At 40.7% G+C, this 15,289-nt stretch overlaps 1 protein-coding gene across 2 annotated transcripts in view; it reads left to right on the top strand.

Annotated features, from left to right (window-relative positions):
- The first annotated feature begins 12,224 nt into the window (after nt 1-12,224).
- Nucleotides 12,225-15,289, top strand: part of LOC136423333 (glycine receptor subunit alphaZ1-like) — a 44,795-nt gene continuing 41,730 nt past the window's right edge. Inside the window, exon 1 of one of the 2 annotated variants that reach the window (XM_066411457.1) lies at nt 12,225-13,054. In XM_066411457.1, the coding sequence (XP_066267554.1) occupies nt 12,988-13,054 (67 nt within the window). In that variant the 5' untranslated portion in view covers nt 12,225-12,987. Of the gene's footprint in view, nt 13,055-13,222; nt 13,371-15,289 lie in introns of those variants that run through there. The other variant, XM_066411458.1, reaches the window with a different exon arrangement.

The raw sequence follows: 15,289 nt of genomic DNA, 5'->3' as shown, positions 1-15,289 counted from the left end.
AATGTAAGATAATGTAGGTCGAACCCGAGGCGTAATGCTTTAGACGAAGCGTAATGCCTCTTTGATTGCTACTGGTGTAAAGTGCAGCTTCTCTACAGCTCACATTTTTGTCCGGGCCACCCCCACTCTTCTTGATAAGTGTGTTGGGCCCCTTTACGTGCAGAGATTTGTCACATGAAATTGCCCTCCTCCTATACATGGGGCCACCAGGCTTTGACGTCCCCATCCGATAGGACCTGATGCAATCCCTCAGAAAATTCCCAATTGTTCAAAAATGTGACGTATGTCGTCCAACTCATAAATCATAGCGTACCATGGGTTTCAATAAAGTACGAATCAAATAGTTACAAGAATGCCAAAAGTGAGGAGACCTTGGTGAGATGTTGCGCCTCCCAGATACGTGTGCAAAATCATAACTGCCCAGTGGACTGTCATTGACAAATTCGTAACATTTTACAGGAAGATTCTTGATCCTTTTTCTACTTCAATGTTCCACTAGTTGGCTCATAATCAAGATTCCTCCTAGCTGGCGTCACTGCTGTAGAATTCTTTGAAGAGATAGTGTGGTTGGGTCAGGGGGTTAGCGATCTATAATAAGGAAGCAGTTTTGCGCAGATTTACGTTGCGAAGAAAGGTCTCAGCTGTATGATACGTATATGACTGTTAGGTGCCATAAAGGGAGCTTTAGTGCGTCCATGTGGGGCGTAAAACCCACCTTTAATGTTTCTCGTCATCTGGCGAAGACGGAAGAATGACTTAAGTTACGACAAAAACGTGCCTTCGGGGAAATTGGCCGCAACTATTGATGACTTTTGTTTCGTCTTACGGCAAAGTGGCTTCAAGTTCCACGTTTGTAAAAAATTTTTTTATGGGTCATATCAAGTCTAAGGCGTGTTTTGTTATGAGCTGCTTTATCCTTGTTTTTACGTTACAGACGGTAGCGGTTTTAACATCATTGCTCGACAACTTGAACAATAAGTCACCGCTCTGATTTGATTTAATTTTATTGCTCGATATATAGCCTGCGTACCCAACTAGCCAAAGGGCAGGAGGTACAGAGGTAGCTCCTAAGCCTTTTTGAGGCCGTAGGAGCAGTGGGTTGTTAGGCATGGTATTGGAGAGCGGAACCCATCCCTCTCCTTCCACCACCTTCAAGGTTTACCCCCTAACCTAAGTTAGGGACCCATTTTACACCAGGATGGGGTGAAGAAAGTCGTGTTGAAGTGTCCCAGGGACACAACGTCTAGTCAGGAATGCTAGGAATCGAACCTCTAAGTCTATCTAGCTATGATAGTCTTCCATTCAAAGTATCAATTTACAAATATTTGAATCATTGAAATGAGACTTAGTACAGAGAGGTCATTGACGTTGTTGGCATCTAGAGAGAACCGGTTTTCTAAAGATGTTTTTGTATCGCACAGACCCAGTTTTGTCGAGCTATCACGCGCCCGAACAATCGAACTTGTCTCCTTAATAATGTAAAGCACGTTTCCAGCGATCCACGACCGCATCGCAAAGTACCTGCAAAATGTCAGCAAGTAGTGCGGCTGTCAGAAAAATCTAATCAAGTGATCTGGTTACTGCGTTCCCTCGCGCGAGCGGAAGCATGTAGAGCGGGCTGATAAGAGCGCCGAGCGATGAGACGGCCTCCCGATGGGACCCAGGGTTCCATTAGCAAGTTGGGTTAGGCGTCGCGCTGTGCGGGGGTGCGTGCGGTATTCATCAAACAAATTACAGGTGCTTAAACTTCGCGCTTGGTTCTCATTATACTTCACAGCGCAACGCGGGCTCGACTTATTAATCATCTTTGTAGGAAGTTGAATGCCGCCCGTGTTAACAAAGGGTAGATATACAGCGATGTGTTATAATTATGTTTTCACAATGAAAGCAAGAAGTGATCTACTGTCGGCACACGCGGGCTTCCTTTTATATCTTTGTTGATTGGACTTCCAATAAATCCATGCCATTTATGAACTGAAAGCGACAATTTAAATGTTTATTAGAAAATATTGTAACTGTATGAATTATAGTCAATGGTGTTAAATTTTTTATGATTTTCTGGTAAATGTCATCTAAAATTGTGGGTTAACAATACGCAAGGGCAACGTTTGGATCCATGAAATAGCATTGGAATTTTACGATGCATTTTTCATCATAAGTCAATAAAAACAAAGACGAACTAGCCGTTTAAAAGAAAACCAGGTCATTCGTTTTAATATTTCATTTATTACTGGGCTTTGGCAAAGCAGTCTCTCAGATGTGACGCAGAATTATTCTGACAAGCATAGAAAAGATGATAAATGTCTCGCCTGTACTGTTTTCATATTTCGTTTTGATATTGCATTAGTTTCTGGGTTTTGTCGGAGCTGTCTCTTTCGGCAGAAGCGGATTTCATAGGGAACAAAAGAATGACAAACGTACTCCCAGGTGTATTTCCATATTTCGTTTTGATACTGCACTTAGTTATGGGATTCTGTGGAAGCTGTCGAGACGTCTGTCTCAGGCTTGACGCAGAGGCGAGTTCAAAAATGCATCAGAAATATGACAAACGTTTACGTGGTTTTATTTTCACATTTCTGCTGGACTCAATCCCGAACACAGAATCCAATTTCCTGTCGGTGTCATACCGAATTGCAGCATCCGTCTATCTTAGCTTCGCCTCGCCACAATATGTCTATAGAAACTCCAATGGCTGTCCCTTTGGTGTGTCCCTGTAGCTCAACTAGTGGTATGTAGTAGTCTCACAGTTTCAAGAGCTCCTGTAAAATGTACCCTGCTACAGAAACAGCAAGGAAACATGCTGCCCAATTAAAGTGTCAAATTAGTCTTTTAAGAAGACCTGATATTTCTTACCATTGGTTAGACATTTGACTCTGTCCGCGCGTTTTTTATATACTGCCTTTTATATACTGTAAATGCAGAAATGTTCGCGGGGATATTATTTCGCGGTAGTAGGGAGAAAATGGAGTGTTCGCTGTGGTTTTGAGTTCGCGTTTGAAACAATAGTAACGCTACAGTCACATAATGGAACGGCTTTTCGCGGTGGTTTTAAGTTCGCGGTAAACAGTTCACCGTGAAAACCACTAACATAAATCCACCGCGAGTATTTCTGCATTTACAGTATCTAATATGAATGACGATTTGAATAAATTGGACGATAATGGTTACCGCAAAGTTACGCCCGTTAACGAATTGCCAATCTACACAATCCTCACCCACTGTGACAGTTACACCCACACCAGCCACAGATCTCTCCATTCTGACGTCTAATTTTAGATATCTTGTTAATGAAGTCGGCGGAACAAAGAACAGTGTCAGAGGTCCCGGTTCCGAACTGAAGAAACCCACGCCCTCACCAACCTATTAATATAACAAATCTTTTCTGAGCCCCACCCACGTATTCGGGAGACACAACTAATTCGTGTTATTGAAATTACAGCTTCAGAAATGAATAGATTTACACCATAGAGAACCCATAATGAGCCCCATGAGATTTGTACAGTTTACATCGCTAATTGTTCATCCATATAAATCTTATAGTTGGACTGAAGTTACGGAGGTTGATTAGGCCTAGGGAAAAATGCTGTGTTTCCGGAAACCCGACCAAACCTAGCAAAAACCTGCCAATCCTAGCCTTTTGAGGGGTCAATGTCACTGGTAAGGGACATAGAATTTTCGATCTTACATCTGAGTTATGAAAACGTTGTAAAAAACTTCTGTCGCAGTAGAAAAAGGGATATAAACAGACCCACCAAACCTATGTCTATATGTTGACGGCCGAAATCGAAAAAAAGAGAATCCTTCTAACCTACCGATAGACCCGATTTTTTTCAGGACCATAATTGGAAACACAACATTGATTTTCCTTGGCCTTAGAATGAAATAGTCAAAATTCATATTTCTATGAACAGAATATAACGAATTTAAAGTCAACTCTCATGATTGCTTTTTGTATCCTAAGAACACAATAAAGAGGTAAATTTAAAGAGGTATACATGTGTACTGATGCAGCATCTGTAATCCCCAAGGTAGCCAGGTGTGCAAGACATTATAAAGGTCTCACTTTTTCTAAATACTGTAAATGCAGACATGTTCGCGGTTTTCGCGGAGAACTTTTACCGCGAACTTAAAACCACCGCGAAAGGCCGTTCCATTGTGTGACTGTTGCGCGACTATATATTGTTTCAAACGCGGACTCAAAATCACCGCTAACACTCCATTTTCGCGAACATTTCTGCATTTACCGTATCTCATGGCGGTCTTGCAGTGCCCGAAGGAATTATGAAAGTATGTATTTTTTACGATGTCTGCAATTAATAACGAAGGGAAGATGAATGACACCCCCTCACAAATACGACACCGAACATATTGTATTAAAACATGTCAAAACACTCTACATCGTCATTCGTCATACCTTACGTAAATGCACTTCTATAAAAAACCACCTGGCAAGAGTTCAAGAAGCATTGTAAACTTTTATCCGTCGCGGAGAAATCTTTTGATCTTGCGACATGACAAAGAACGCTATCGGTCCGATGGGACCATGTTAGATGACGTCGCCCGGTGGAATCTGCTTGTTCGGACAGAAATAGACGATTGTTAATCCTTTTATTGAACGAATACGAGTGAAATATTGGCTGGAACGCAGGAAACGCTTTTTTCTGATGGATTTGTAGACGCGCGATATGGAATAGAAAGGTCGTCCCAACGTTGGTATCTAGTGTTTCCAGCATTTACGCACATGATGAACGAGGCAGGCTTGGGGTCAGAAAGCAGGGGACAACCCGGGTTAAGGTTCGCCTGATTAACGTTCAGTCTCCTGTTCAACTTGAGGGATCGCTCCTTTCATCTAACCGCCTGGCGTACAATAAGGAGAAATAAGCATCGCTATTACGTCGCACAGCGTTAGGTGATAACATCAACTGATTTAGAGAGACCGGACAGTCAGCGGAACACTCGTGGAAAGTTGTTTGTAGATATTTTCAGACCATCCCTCACTTTTCATGTTTTATGGTGCAGAGTTTGGTATCGCTACCACAACGGAAGGTGAAATTGGAGTCGTATGTGGGCTTTTTCTCAAAGCGGGTAGATTGCGAGCTGTTATCAAGAAAGGAAATACAGAAATAGTTTGTCATATGGCTTTCCGACCTTTTTGCTTGTATTACCCGAAACATAAAAGTGATCGTATTGGCACAGTAAAATTTTGCTCCGAGATGTTGAGCGTTTCAATTCATTTTCCGTTTGGCCGGAGGCACTATAGACATGTTCATAAGAAACTACGTGAACTAGTGCTTCAGAAATATGTAGCTTTGCGACCTTTTCTTTTGTATTCTCTAGACATAAAAGCGATCGTATTGACATCGCTATATTTTTCCTTGAGTTGCTTTCAAGTCACTGTGCATTTGGTGCGTGGCACCGACGAGCATTAAAGGTATGTTCAAAAGAAACTAAGGGTACGTTCAAATAAGACGTACGATTGCAAACTGAATGCCTTCTTGTGAAAGTTGTCCACGAGTCCTGCAAAGTTCAGCTGTCTTTTTACAGTGATTCGTCAGTGGTTGGTTTTGCCTCATGTCATGTTACATTTGATGCCTTATGTCAATTTTGGTTACTTATTATAAGTCTTGTACTACGAGTAATTTTTCTTGTATAATGAACTTATTGTTTTATCATCTAATGATTCGGTTTACTCTCAGCTGGTGATATGTTGTTTGATTCCACAAAACTACAACGATATGTCAATCATTATGTCTATCTTTAGTTCACTTGTTTTTATTACTTGATCTGATATTTTCCTTATTCAATTTGTTTTTTTTTCTTTCTTTTTTTATTCCTTTGATATTATTTCATTTGCGCTAAAATGATAGTTCTTTGTTAATTTGATAAAGGATGGCCAACGTATAAGCAATCAAGATTCTGGGCTCCCTTGCACATTTGCTTTATTATCTTGTAATAACTTGCCATTGCAAAATAAACAAAATATGCAAACAAATACAATGTATTCAGTAAAATCTACCCCACAGAGCGTGTGCGTCGAGAGTTCACTCACCGTTCCATTAAACTTTTAGTCTGTTCAACCGCATCCGCGTGCAGGTCGCTCACTCAGCAGTCTGCCACCACCACATTACGACACTCAAAGTAAAAATAGCACACGCAATAATATGCAGATTTCACCCCGTAAGACTTAGCGATCCTAATCGATCTGACGCTCTGATTTCAATAACAAGTGCTACTTGTTGCACAGAGCGCCTGAGATCAGAGATATTAGAAATAATCGATAATTTTGTGCGGCGGCGACATTGATAAATTTCATTGGGGTCAAAAGAGGGCCTTCCTCGTCAAACTTGTAATTAAAAGGCACCTGGTGTGACAATGCTGCGACTTAGAATAAAATGAAAGAAAAATGTGAAATATATATAGAAATATTACAATCTCGGCCTCTCTGTCTCCTTCAGTCATTCATTATTAACCGTAAATTGTATCTGTAATAGCTATAATCTTAGATACTTATGTTATTAGAATGATATAGATGTACGACAACAAAATACGTTAATACAATTTATATAGTTATTATGCGCACATGTGTGCCTCTAAGATTAACCTATTATTTTGATATGCGTGATACGTGGTTTTGGAAATGTACGAAATATTGTTACATTAAGTCATCTAATGAGACAGAAATTGCACAAATGGTATGACTTATGTATAGTAAAATGATACACAGCTCAACTTATGTTTTGCAATGTGCCTCTTAATAAATGCTGGAATGAGCCGATCACTCAACTTTTCAGTGAACATCTTTAACTACATACGTACTACTTATAAGAGTCAAATGCGTCAAACTTCGTAATAAAGTTATAGACGGGCCGGGTGTAAGGTCGGGTGGCAAAATAAGACTGTAAACTTCTTGGAGAACATTTTTCACAAATTTTGCGTTCGATGTGATGGTAAGGGTTTTATCGAATTGTGAAGGCATACACACACACACACACACACACGCATACACACACACACCTACCCCCCCCCCCCCCCCCCCCCCCCCACACACACTCATACAAACACAAACGTTACCCAAAATATGGCCTTCTTAACGAAGGTAACAATTAAAGTTACCAAGAAAAGTACAACTCATGATCAAGTTGCTATAAAGTAGCGGGCCTTAATTTCTCACACAAAGATAAATGTCGTTTGGTGACAGATCGTCGATTAAATCTTGACGGATGTTAAACCGTGACCCTTTACCACCATCGTGACCTTGCCACCAAGTACGTTCTGATGAGAAGTATCGGAAAATACATATAATGTCATAAATCGACATTAATTAGTGAGTAAATGTGAGTGCAACATCATTTCAAGGAAAGATGATTAATGAATGGGATAAAGGTGTAATTAATAACTGACCACCATATTAGCGATTTTGCATTGATCATGCTTAAGAGTCAAATCTAATTTTGATTTCTCCAATAATTCTCCCATAACTCTGTTAGAATGAAAAAAAAAAATTTTCTTCTTTATTACCAAATTGGATGAAGGGACTCGCACGTGTGGAAAGACAAAACGAATTCAAACTGACAAAGCCTGGTCGAAAATTATTGAATGGTTTCAAGGAAAGTTTTTTCCCCAGGACACTGGTTGGTTTGATTTGTAACGATAATGATATCAATGGTTTATGAATCAGGACAAGGAAAATTAATGTTGCATTTCCGATTACGGTCCTGAAAAAAATAGAGTCGGTATGTTGGGGTTCTTCTTTTCTCGGATTTCGGCCACAAAAAATAAATATAAGGTAAAACTGATATGCATCAGGACACTGATATTTTCAAAATCTTATTTCAATGATACAAATATACATTGTACAAGCGCAATTTTATATTGCAGCAGAAACGAGGATAACATGTTGGAAAACAATGCTACAACGCTTTCATTACTCAGATGTCCATTGCCTTGGTCGACCCAAAAAGGGGCTAGGGTCGGCAGGTTTTGGCTAGAGTCGGCTGAGTAACCAGAAACGCATTTTATTCTCGGCCTCAGTAGAATGTGCCCAATTTTAGAGTACACAACAGACCGTGGACCATATGAAGTCAAAATTCATTACAAAGTTAGAATGTTTCAATTAGATTAGGATTATCAATTGTTAATGTTCTTATTTTCTGTTCATAAAATGTGCAGCACATGAAATTGTCACTCATTAGAGTTATCTACACTTGAATGAAATAATTAATTCCCATCGCCGAAAACTTATGTTTTTGGTAGCGTATGTTTTTAGTTTCAGATTTGTAAGAACTTTCAACGACGATGATTTGAATGGCGCCTTTTTCTCTGCTTGAGCGACTATCTTTAGCCTCACAGGTCACTTCCATGTCATAACAGTGGGCCATCTGTCCTCATCAAATTGCACACGACGAATCTGCACTTTGACAGAGGTGAGGAAAGATCAAGCTATGAGGCGGTGAAGCCGCCACAATTTTGCAGAAGGTCGCGATTTAGAACACAACAACCAAAAACAACTACAACGCTCGAAGTCAAATCTTTAATTTGTAATCACTGAAATTCAGATTATGCCCTCTACGGTGTTCAATTGATCAAAGATGTACTGTTTGTCAATGATAGAGGATTATAATACGGGGGAGGGCTATTATCCCTCATACATCCCCCACTAGGAGTCATAATTTGCCATATTTCCAAGTTGCCTCAGGTGCGATTGGGGCCACCGAAAGGTGTTAATCTGAATTCAGTTCGAGTGTAAACGCAAGGATAGCTGAGCACATTGATAAATGCACAGTTTTACGGAATCCATGTCTGCCAATTGAAGGGCATTAGTCAGTAATGATCTCTATTATCAATTTCCTTTGACCTGTTTTGAGCTGATGGAAATGCTGCAACTGCGACACCTTACAAGAAACAAGAGTTCGAAGATCTCATGCCTCCGTAAAAAGAATTTCTCGAATGTCTTGATCAATTGTAGTTCAAAAGGTTTTGATCAACATTATCGGGCTTATCTATCACCCCTGTTATGTGGCTGGCATATGAACAACATGCAACTGCCAAATCACACACAGAGGCAAGCAGACCGACAGATCAAAAAACCTTCCAGTGAATTAGTAGCCTCTTCCATTGACCCAATGACCGGGAATGTCTGTCATCCGCGGACAAGGTTGATTAATGACTAATTCTAACAACTATGAACTCTACTTCCTGCCCCTCCGGAAACTCTGACCCTTTGCCATTCAGGTCCTGTCACTCTGTGGTAAGACGTGACTATATATAGCATAAGGATATAACTGCGGAAACACAAACAGAGAAACCCGAAAACAATATCTCCGTACACGTACACAGAGGTGACAAAATGGGGAGGTACATGATGATATCTCTTCTTGGTATTTGTAAGTGTCATTATTCTTAAACATAGCGTTAGAACCGAATTGCTATTATATGTTTTTTAAAAATGAAGTCGGTTATCAATATTAACAAATAATTAGGGCCTACAGCAATACGTTTCTTTCAACTGCCATAGAAATTAGCTGTTTAGCCCCTTCGAATAGATAGCATAGCTCATAGTCTGGTGGGAGTGTCGACGCTATAAATGCGTGCAAGCTCCATAAAACTGTTTTCAAGTTCTTAATTTGAACTTGTAGTTTGACTTCTGATGACCCTATAAACGCATTCAATATTTAGTGCATGGTTGTATCATAATCTTTACAACTATGATATATGTATATTGTCTAATGCAAAATCATGCCCGGATTTACTAATTGCAAATGTCAAAATAATAAGATACATTAACAGGTAGTGAACAAAGAACAATGTGTTATTATTGTTGTTGGGTAGTAGTATGTTCTTCTTGAGGAGTTTTGACGTATAAAAAGCTAGTGGAAATTGTAACAACAACTTGATTTCTTCAAATTAGTCAATTCTGCATGTTGATTTAGAATTTCCTGTTTCCCATAGCTCTGTATGTGCAGGTAGTTGTAGGACTTCAGCAATAATTATGTTCTACAGGGTTCTTCGTGGCGTAATGTATACACTGAAACGGAAGGAAACGATTTTGGCCTTTAGAAAATGACTAGAAATATGTGTGACTCCCTCTTTGTTGTCAGCTTCCTTTGTGGGGCCTTTAGTAATATAAAGCTGGCCTAAATTACATTCGAATCGGGTCACTTATTATGAAGGAACAATATACAAATTACAAGTAGTTTACTTTGGGTCTATTTTGCCATTACCATAAAAAGTACATTAAAGTTGGTACCATCCAATATTGGATTGCCGTAACATCTACTTGTACTTATGTCGCATATACTTGTTTGGATAGAGCGATGCAATTGGCATTCGATTGCCAAAGAAAAGGATTCTTAGAAAGAGGAAGAACAGATAAATGGATTTCCCTCTAATAATTGCATAATTCCAGCCGTCGCTACTTTGTTCCAGTTAGTCTCTTCTTCAATGACATAGAGTCTTGGGTTTTACGGTTGTCATCTGCCAGCGCGAGACATTGATTACCACAGCATTAGGGAGTGTTAGAGGGACCTTTTTAGGCGACGTAGTTCCCAAGAAGGAGTTAACGCGAAAGCTATTTTTAGGTTAACATTTACGAGTATCATTAAATATCACATCAGATGATGTCAGAATGAACGTTAAGGTGTACCCAGGGGACTTCTTAAGGTCGTCTACAAGTCATGGAACTTGGAATAGTTTCTAAGACGAGGGACCCAATAACAGCAGTGAATATAGAATCTTACAGTACATGATATACCTTGTTCAATGTTCACTGTCTGTTAAAATTATCAGTTTGTCCCGCGCAATCATCCCTTTGGACATGAATTTGAATTATGTAAAGATTTTCAACATCATTAGTAGTAGAAGTGCTAAACGTTTGCTTGGACGTCTTACCCATAAAATTATTACTCAAATAAGATATTCTACCCATCATCTTAAATGCAAGCACGATCTTAGCCGTTGACGGAAGGTCCTTATTTAATAACATAATGAATTTCCCCTGAGGTCAATACGTTGAAATGGGGCACGTCAATTGTCACATCATTAGGAATGACTATTGGGAGGGGCATTTTCAAGTGACGATGCTGTAGTCTATATTTTCTTATTTTCACATTTTCATCTCTGTTTTTCTTTTATTTTCCTTTATTGATAGCACATAAAATATTACAATCAAGCAACTTAAACAAAACACATAAATAAAAAAGTAGTGGATATTCAGAACCCGTGAGTCCAACAGAAACGCATTCGATATGTTCCCGTTTATTATGTCTGAGTCATTGTCCTTTTATGTCAGCTATGGTTTGTAAACGACAAAATCTGCCAGGGTAATTACTTTGTTTACAACGTGGTCAACTCTCTGTTCATGATTGAGTCCTAGAAAACCTAACCACGTAGTAATCCTTATCCTAATCCCCTTCTGAATCAGCATGTTTGAACATATTCTCAACAATTAATGAATCTTTAGAAATTGAAAAAAAAAACTCGTCTCTTTCTCATTACATAGTCCACACATAAGGTTGTATGTTGTACGCTGTGGTCTATATATGCTTAGACCGCCCATAGAGCCACTGCTGCTTTCTGATGTTGAAAATTGCTTCATCTTTTGTTGATGAAACTGCCTTCCCTCCCCAAACCTGAACGACATGTCTAGACACTGGACACAAAGGCCTGACAGCATCCGGTGTAAATCAAACCGAGCTGATGCCACAGCTGAAGCAATCAGCGACTTAATCATCTTTCATGGAGAATCTACCCGAACATAATCTCCAGTTACTGTCAAGCTGGCGTTTCTATATCAAATATATATGTAAGAATATGGTCGATAGATTGAACATCGTGTTACTCTATGACCCATTATTACTCATCATTATACTTGACTCTGTGGGCTACAATTCCTCGCAATTGTGAGAGATGTCGCCCGACAATGTGGTTATGGATCCCGCAATAGTAGCTTTGTAGCAAAGTACTAAGTTATCTCTCCCTACAGCCTCGATATTAATGCCCTTTCCGTGGCCGATATTGTTTCAGATTACCGAAATGGAGTGGCGATAAAAGATTCTGACTTTGAAAGGAATCAGCCTGTCTTATCGTTACGTTTAGAAAGAGCAATGCTGTCCGTTTACGGCGCGCTGTAGGAAATCGGAGCACCTCTCTGACCTGGCGATGGTTTTAATGATTCGTGCAATTATAGGCCCGCGTGCAGCAGGCCGATGGGCGGGTTACATTGTCGGATAGCACACCTCATCACCGCACGTCTTACAGAGCGCTCCTGATCCTCACACATGGCGTGACATCGCCGGGATTGGGGCGGCGACGGAGGACGGTCTCACCGCACGAGCTCAAATACCACCGTGGTTTCCGCCACATCCAAGGGACCAGGACAAATCCTTTTTAAGCTGTTTCCTTTTGTGAACGATTTCGTTGTTGGATTACTAGAAAATATTGATCTTTTGATCATTGGTAAGCGAGGAAATGTTTTTTCTTTGTCATTTTGTCGCTATGTGAATATTCAAACGAAGGTTTCGCCAAAAGAGTTTTTCTCTTTTTATTTCAGAAAATGTGCACATCGTAACTGATATATTAATGAATGATTTCTTTGTATCTTCTTAAATTTGATTGCTTATGGCTTATGCGCAAGTCAAATTGTGGTGTATATCATTTACTATATGGCTTGACTATTGCGATGCTCCAAAGGTGAATTACAAAATTCTTTGCTGATGAGAACCAAGCGTTTCAGTTGGGCCACAAATAACGAGATGGCCAACACTTCTTGGTGGTGACGATGCCAGCCCGCACAAGTATAACCCGCATCCGCGCATCACTTGATTTACATATCGTAGCCGCGGAGTCTGCCGGTACCAAATCTGCGTGCGTCGGCCCGAAGAGGACATCAGCATTTGAGGACTTAGCAAAAGCTGCTGCTGCTCGTTTGCCTCACGAGAGCTCGAGAAACCTGGAGCCGTCCTGTGAAGAAGATCGCGCCGATATCAGCCGATGAGAGACATGGAGAGGAACGTGTTGACAGTTCTGGTGTTCACTGCCCTTTCATCAGTAGCGCAAGGTAATCGTGCCAATCATGTTTTCTTGCTATTACGCCAAAATTTGACAAATTTGTTTGCGACGCTAACGTTCATTTACCGTTACGACGTACTATCAGTACTTTTCATTGTACAGCGGTATTACGAATTGTGTTTACTCACTTCAAAGAAACTCAATGTAAAGCACTGGTAGGGTGCTGTCTGAATGCAAGGTGGAAGGCGCGGCCCTGTGGCTATGCTATGTGCGGTTTCATCCCTTACTTGGACATGTACGCATTATCTATGTTCTTAATCGAATGTTCATGATTTCTTAATGCACCTACTAAGCGACAAACGAAGGTACTGAATGATTTCTTTATCTTATTTCGTTCTTGATACGGTTGGTTGTGTTTTCAGGAGAATGATCATGTGTGTTAAATTCCTCTCTTTTTTGTGCTCTGAAAAATGGTATACTATATCCATGGTCAGACACAATCATAGAACCATTTCTTTAACATGTCGTTTCGTGTGTGGAAATAATTTCCGGTAAGGGCTCTATTGCAAAAAGCTTGTTGGACGGAATCATCTGCAATCGAAGATCCGGCGAGGTCCTGGAGCTTTTCATTTGCCGAATTGTCAATTTACCAATAGATGAATACGCTCGGTGCTATCTCTAGAGGCTGATAGGGTTGTGGGTAAACCACGGTAATTTCTATTCCTATTTTTAAACCACGATGTGCAGTAGCCCGCAAAAGGCAATAAAACTCCGAGACAAACGTCACGTACAGTTGTCGAAATGAAGTTCCCGTTGGACCGCCTCGACATCTTCTGGCATAGGCCGCTACATACGGCAGTAGAATTGCATACTGCGGGTAGACTCTATTTTCATTCTCTGCATATTGCAGATGGGACCCCCGCTGCGCGAAGTTCCGTCACAGAAAGGTGCTGTCTGGGGTTCTAACATTTCATATTCATCTCTCATCCTAACGGTCGTCCATCGATCTCTTTCCTCCCGCTGAAAAGATTCACTCAATGTGTCAATGAATAGACACCTGCGTCTCTGCGGATTGCCGTACCATTACTGCATCTTTTGTTACCAGCCCAACCCGTGAAAGTGCTCTAAATGACCGCTATGGCCAATAAGCCGTTTCCTTTCACTATGGTGTTCTTTTTGCCCGTCACCCTTAATGCTTGCCGTTATAAACTGAGCACCTGAGTCCTTCTGAAAGCTGCTTCTGGGCTGAGGGCAAGGTTACGGTGATTTCTGAAACGGCAGCACGACAATTGGATGATCATTACCACCATGCCAAAGTGCAGTTACGCCGTGTTTGCTCTTAAGCTAAAGACCATTGATGGCAGAAAAAATCAGGAGGTATTATGGCTTCTTTTACTCTTTTGAACGTTGCCTGGAGGTACGAAGCTATGCGGTATGATTATGTACTTTGCAACACATCATTGGTGCAAATCCTAAGGTGCGTGGTAGTTAAACTCGCACATTGGGGTTAGCCAACATGAAGTTTAAAACGAATATAGAGTGTCTTAATAATGGACAAATAATGGTCTTGGTTTCAATCTAAAGGTGACACTTTTCTGCGAATAAACATTTCGCACTTGGGTAGACTAGCTCGAAGTTTGAAACTGATGTCCAGTGGCCACCAGGACATGTTCGAGTCGCGGCGTCCATCTTAGAACGGCACTTTGCTGCCAATCGCGAGCAATAGCCAGTAAATATTTGTCTCAAACTTGAAGTTGGCCTGCCCAAATATATGGAGGCCTGCCGGACACGTTTTGGAGTCAATCCCAGGACGAAAGTTTCTGCTTCTGCAGCACTATTTAATGGTTGCCAGTGGCAAACGCTGAACACAATTACGAGGCTACTATATATTTGTCTCAAACTTCAAGTTGGTCTGCCTAGATATATATGGAGGCCTGCCGGACACGTTTTGGCTTCAATCTCAGGACGAAAGTTTCTGCGACTGCAGCGCCATTTCAGTGGTTGCCAATAGCAAACGCTAAGCAGAGCTACGAGGTTGCTATATATTTGTTTCAAACGTTAAGTTGGTCCACCAAAACACCCGGAGGCCTCCCAGACATATAAGAATACATGGATCTTGGCGTCAATCTAACTATAAAGACGATGCAAACGCTAAACACAACTACAAAGCCACTGCACATTTGTTTCAAGATTCAAGTTGGCCTGCCCATACGTAGAGTGGCCTTCCGGACATGAATATGTACGGGTCTTAGCATCAGAACGAAATGTCTTGCCGTCAATCTCA

This window comes from Branchiostoma lanceolatum, chromosome 17, assembly GCF_035083965.1.
Source record: "Branchiostoma lanceolatum isolate klBraLanc5 chromosome 17, klBraLanc5.hap2, whole genome shotgun sequence".
Classification (NCBI taxonomy): domain Eukaryota; kingdom Metazoa; phylum Chordata; class Leptocardii; order Amphioxiformes; family Branchiostomatidae; genus Branchiostoma; species Branchiostoma lanceolatum.
The sequence above is the reverse complement of the archived record's forward strand: the minus strand, read 5'-3'. Positions and strand labels throughout refer to the sequence as shown.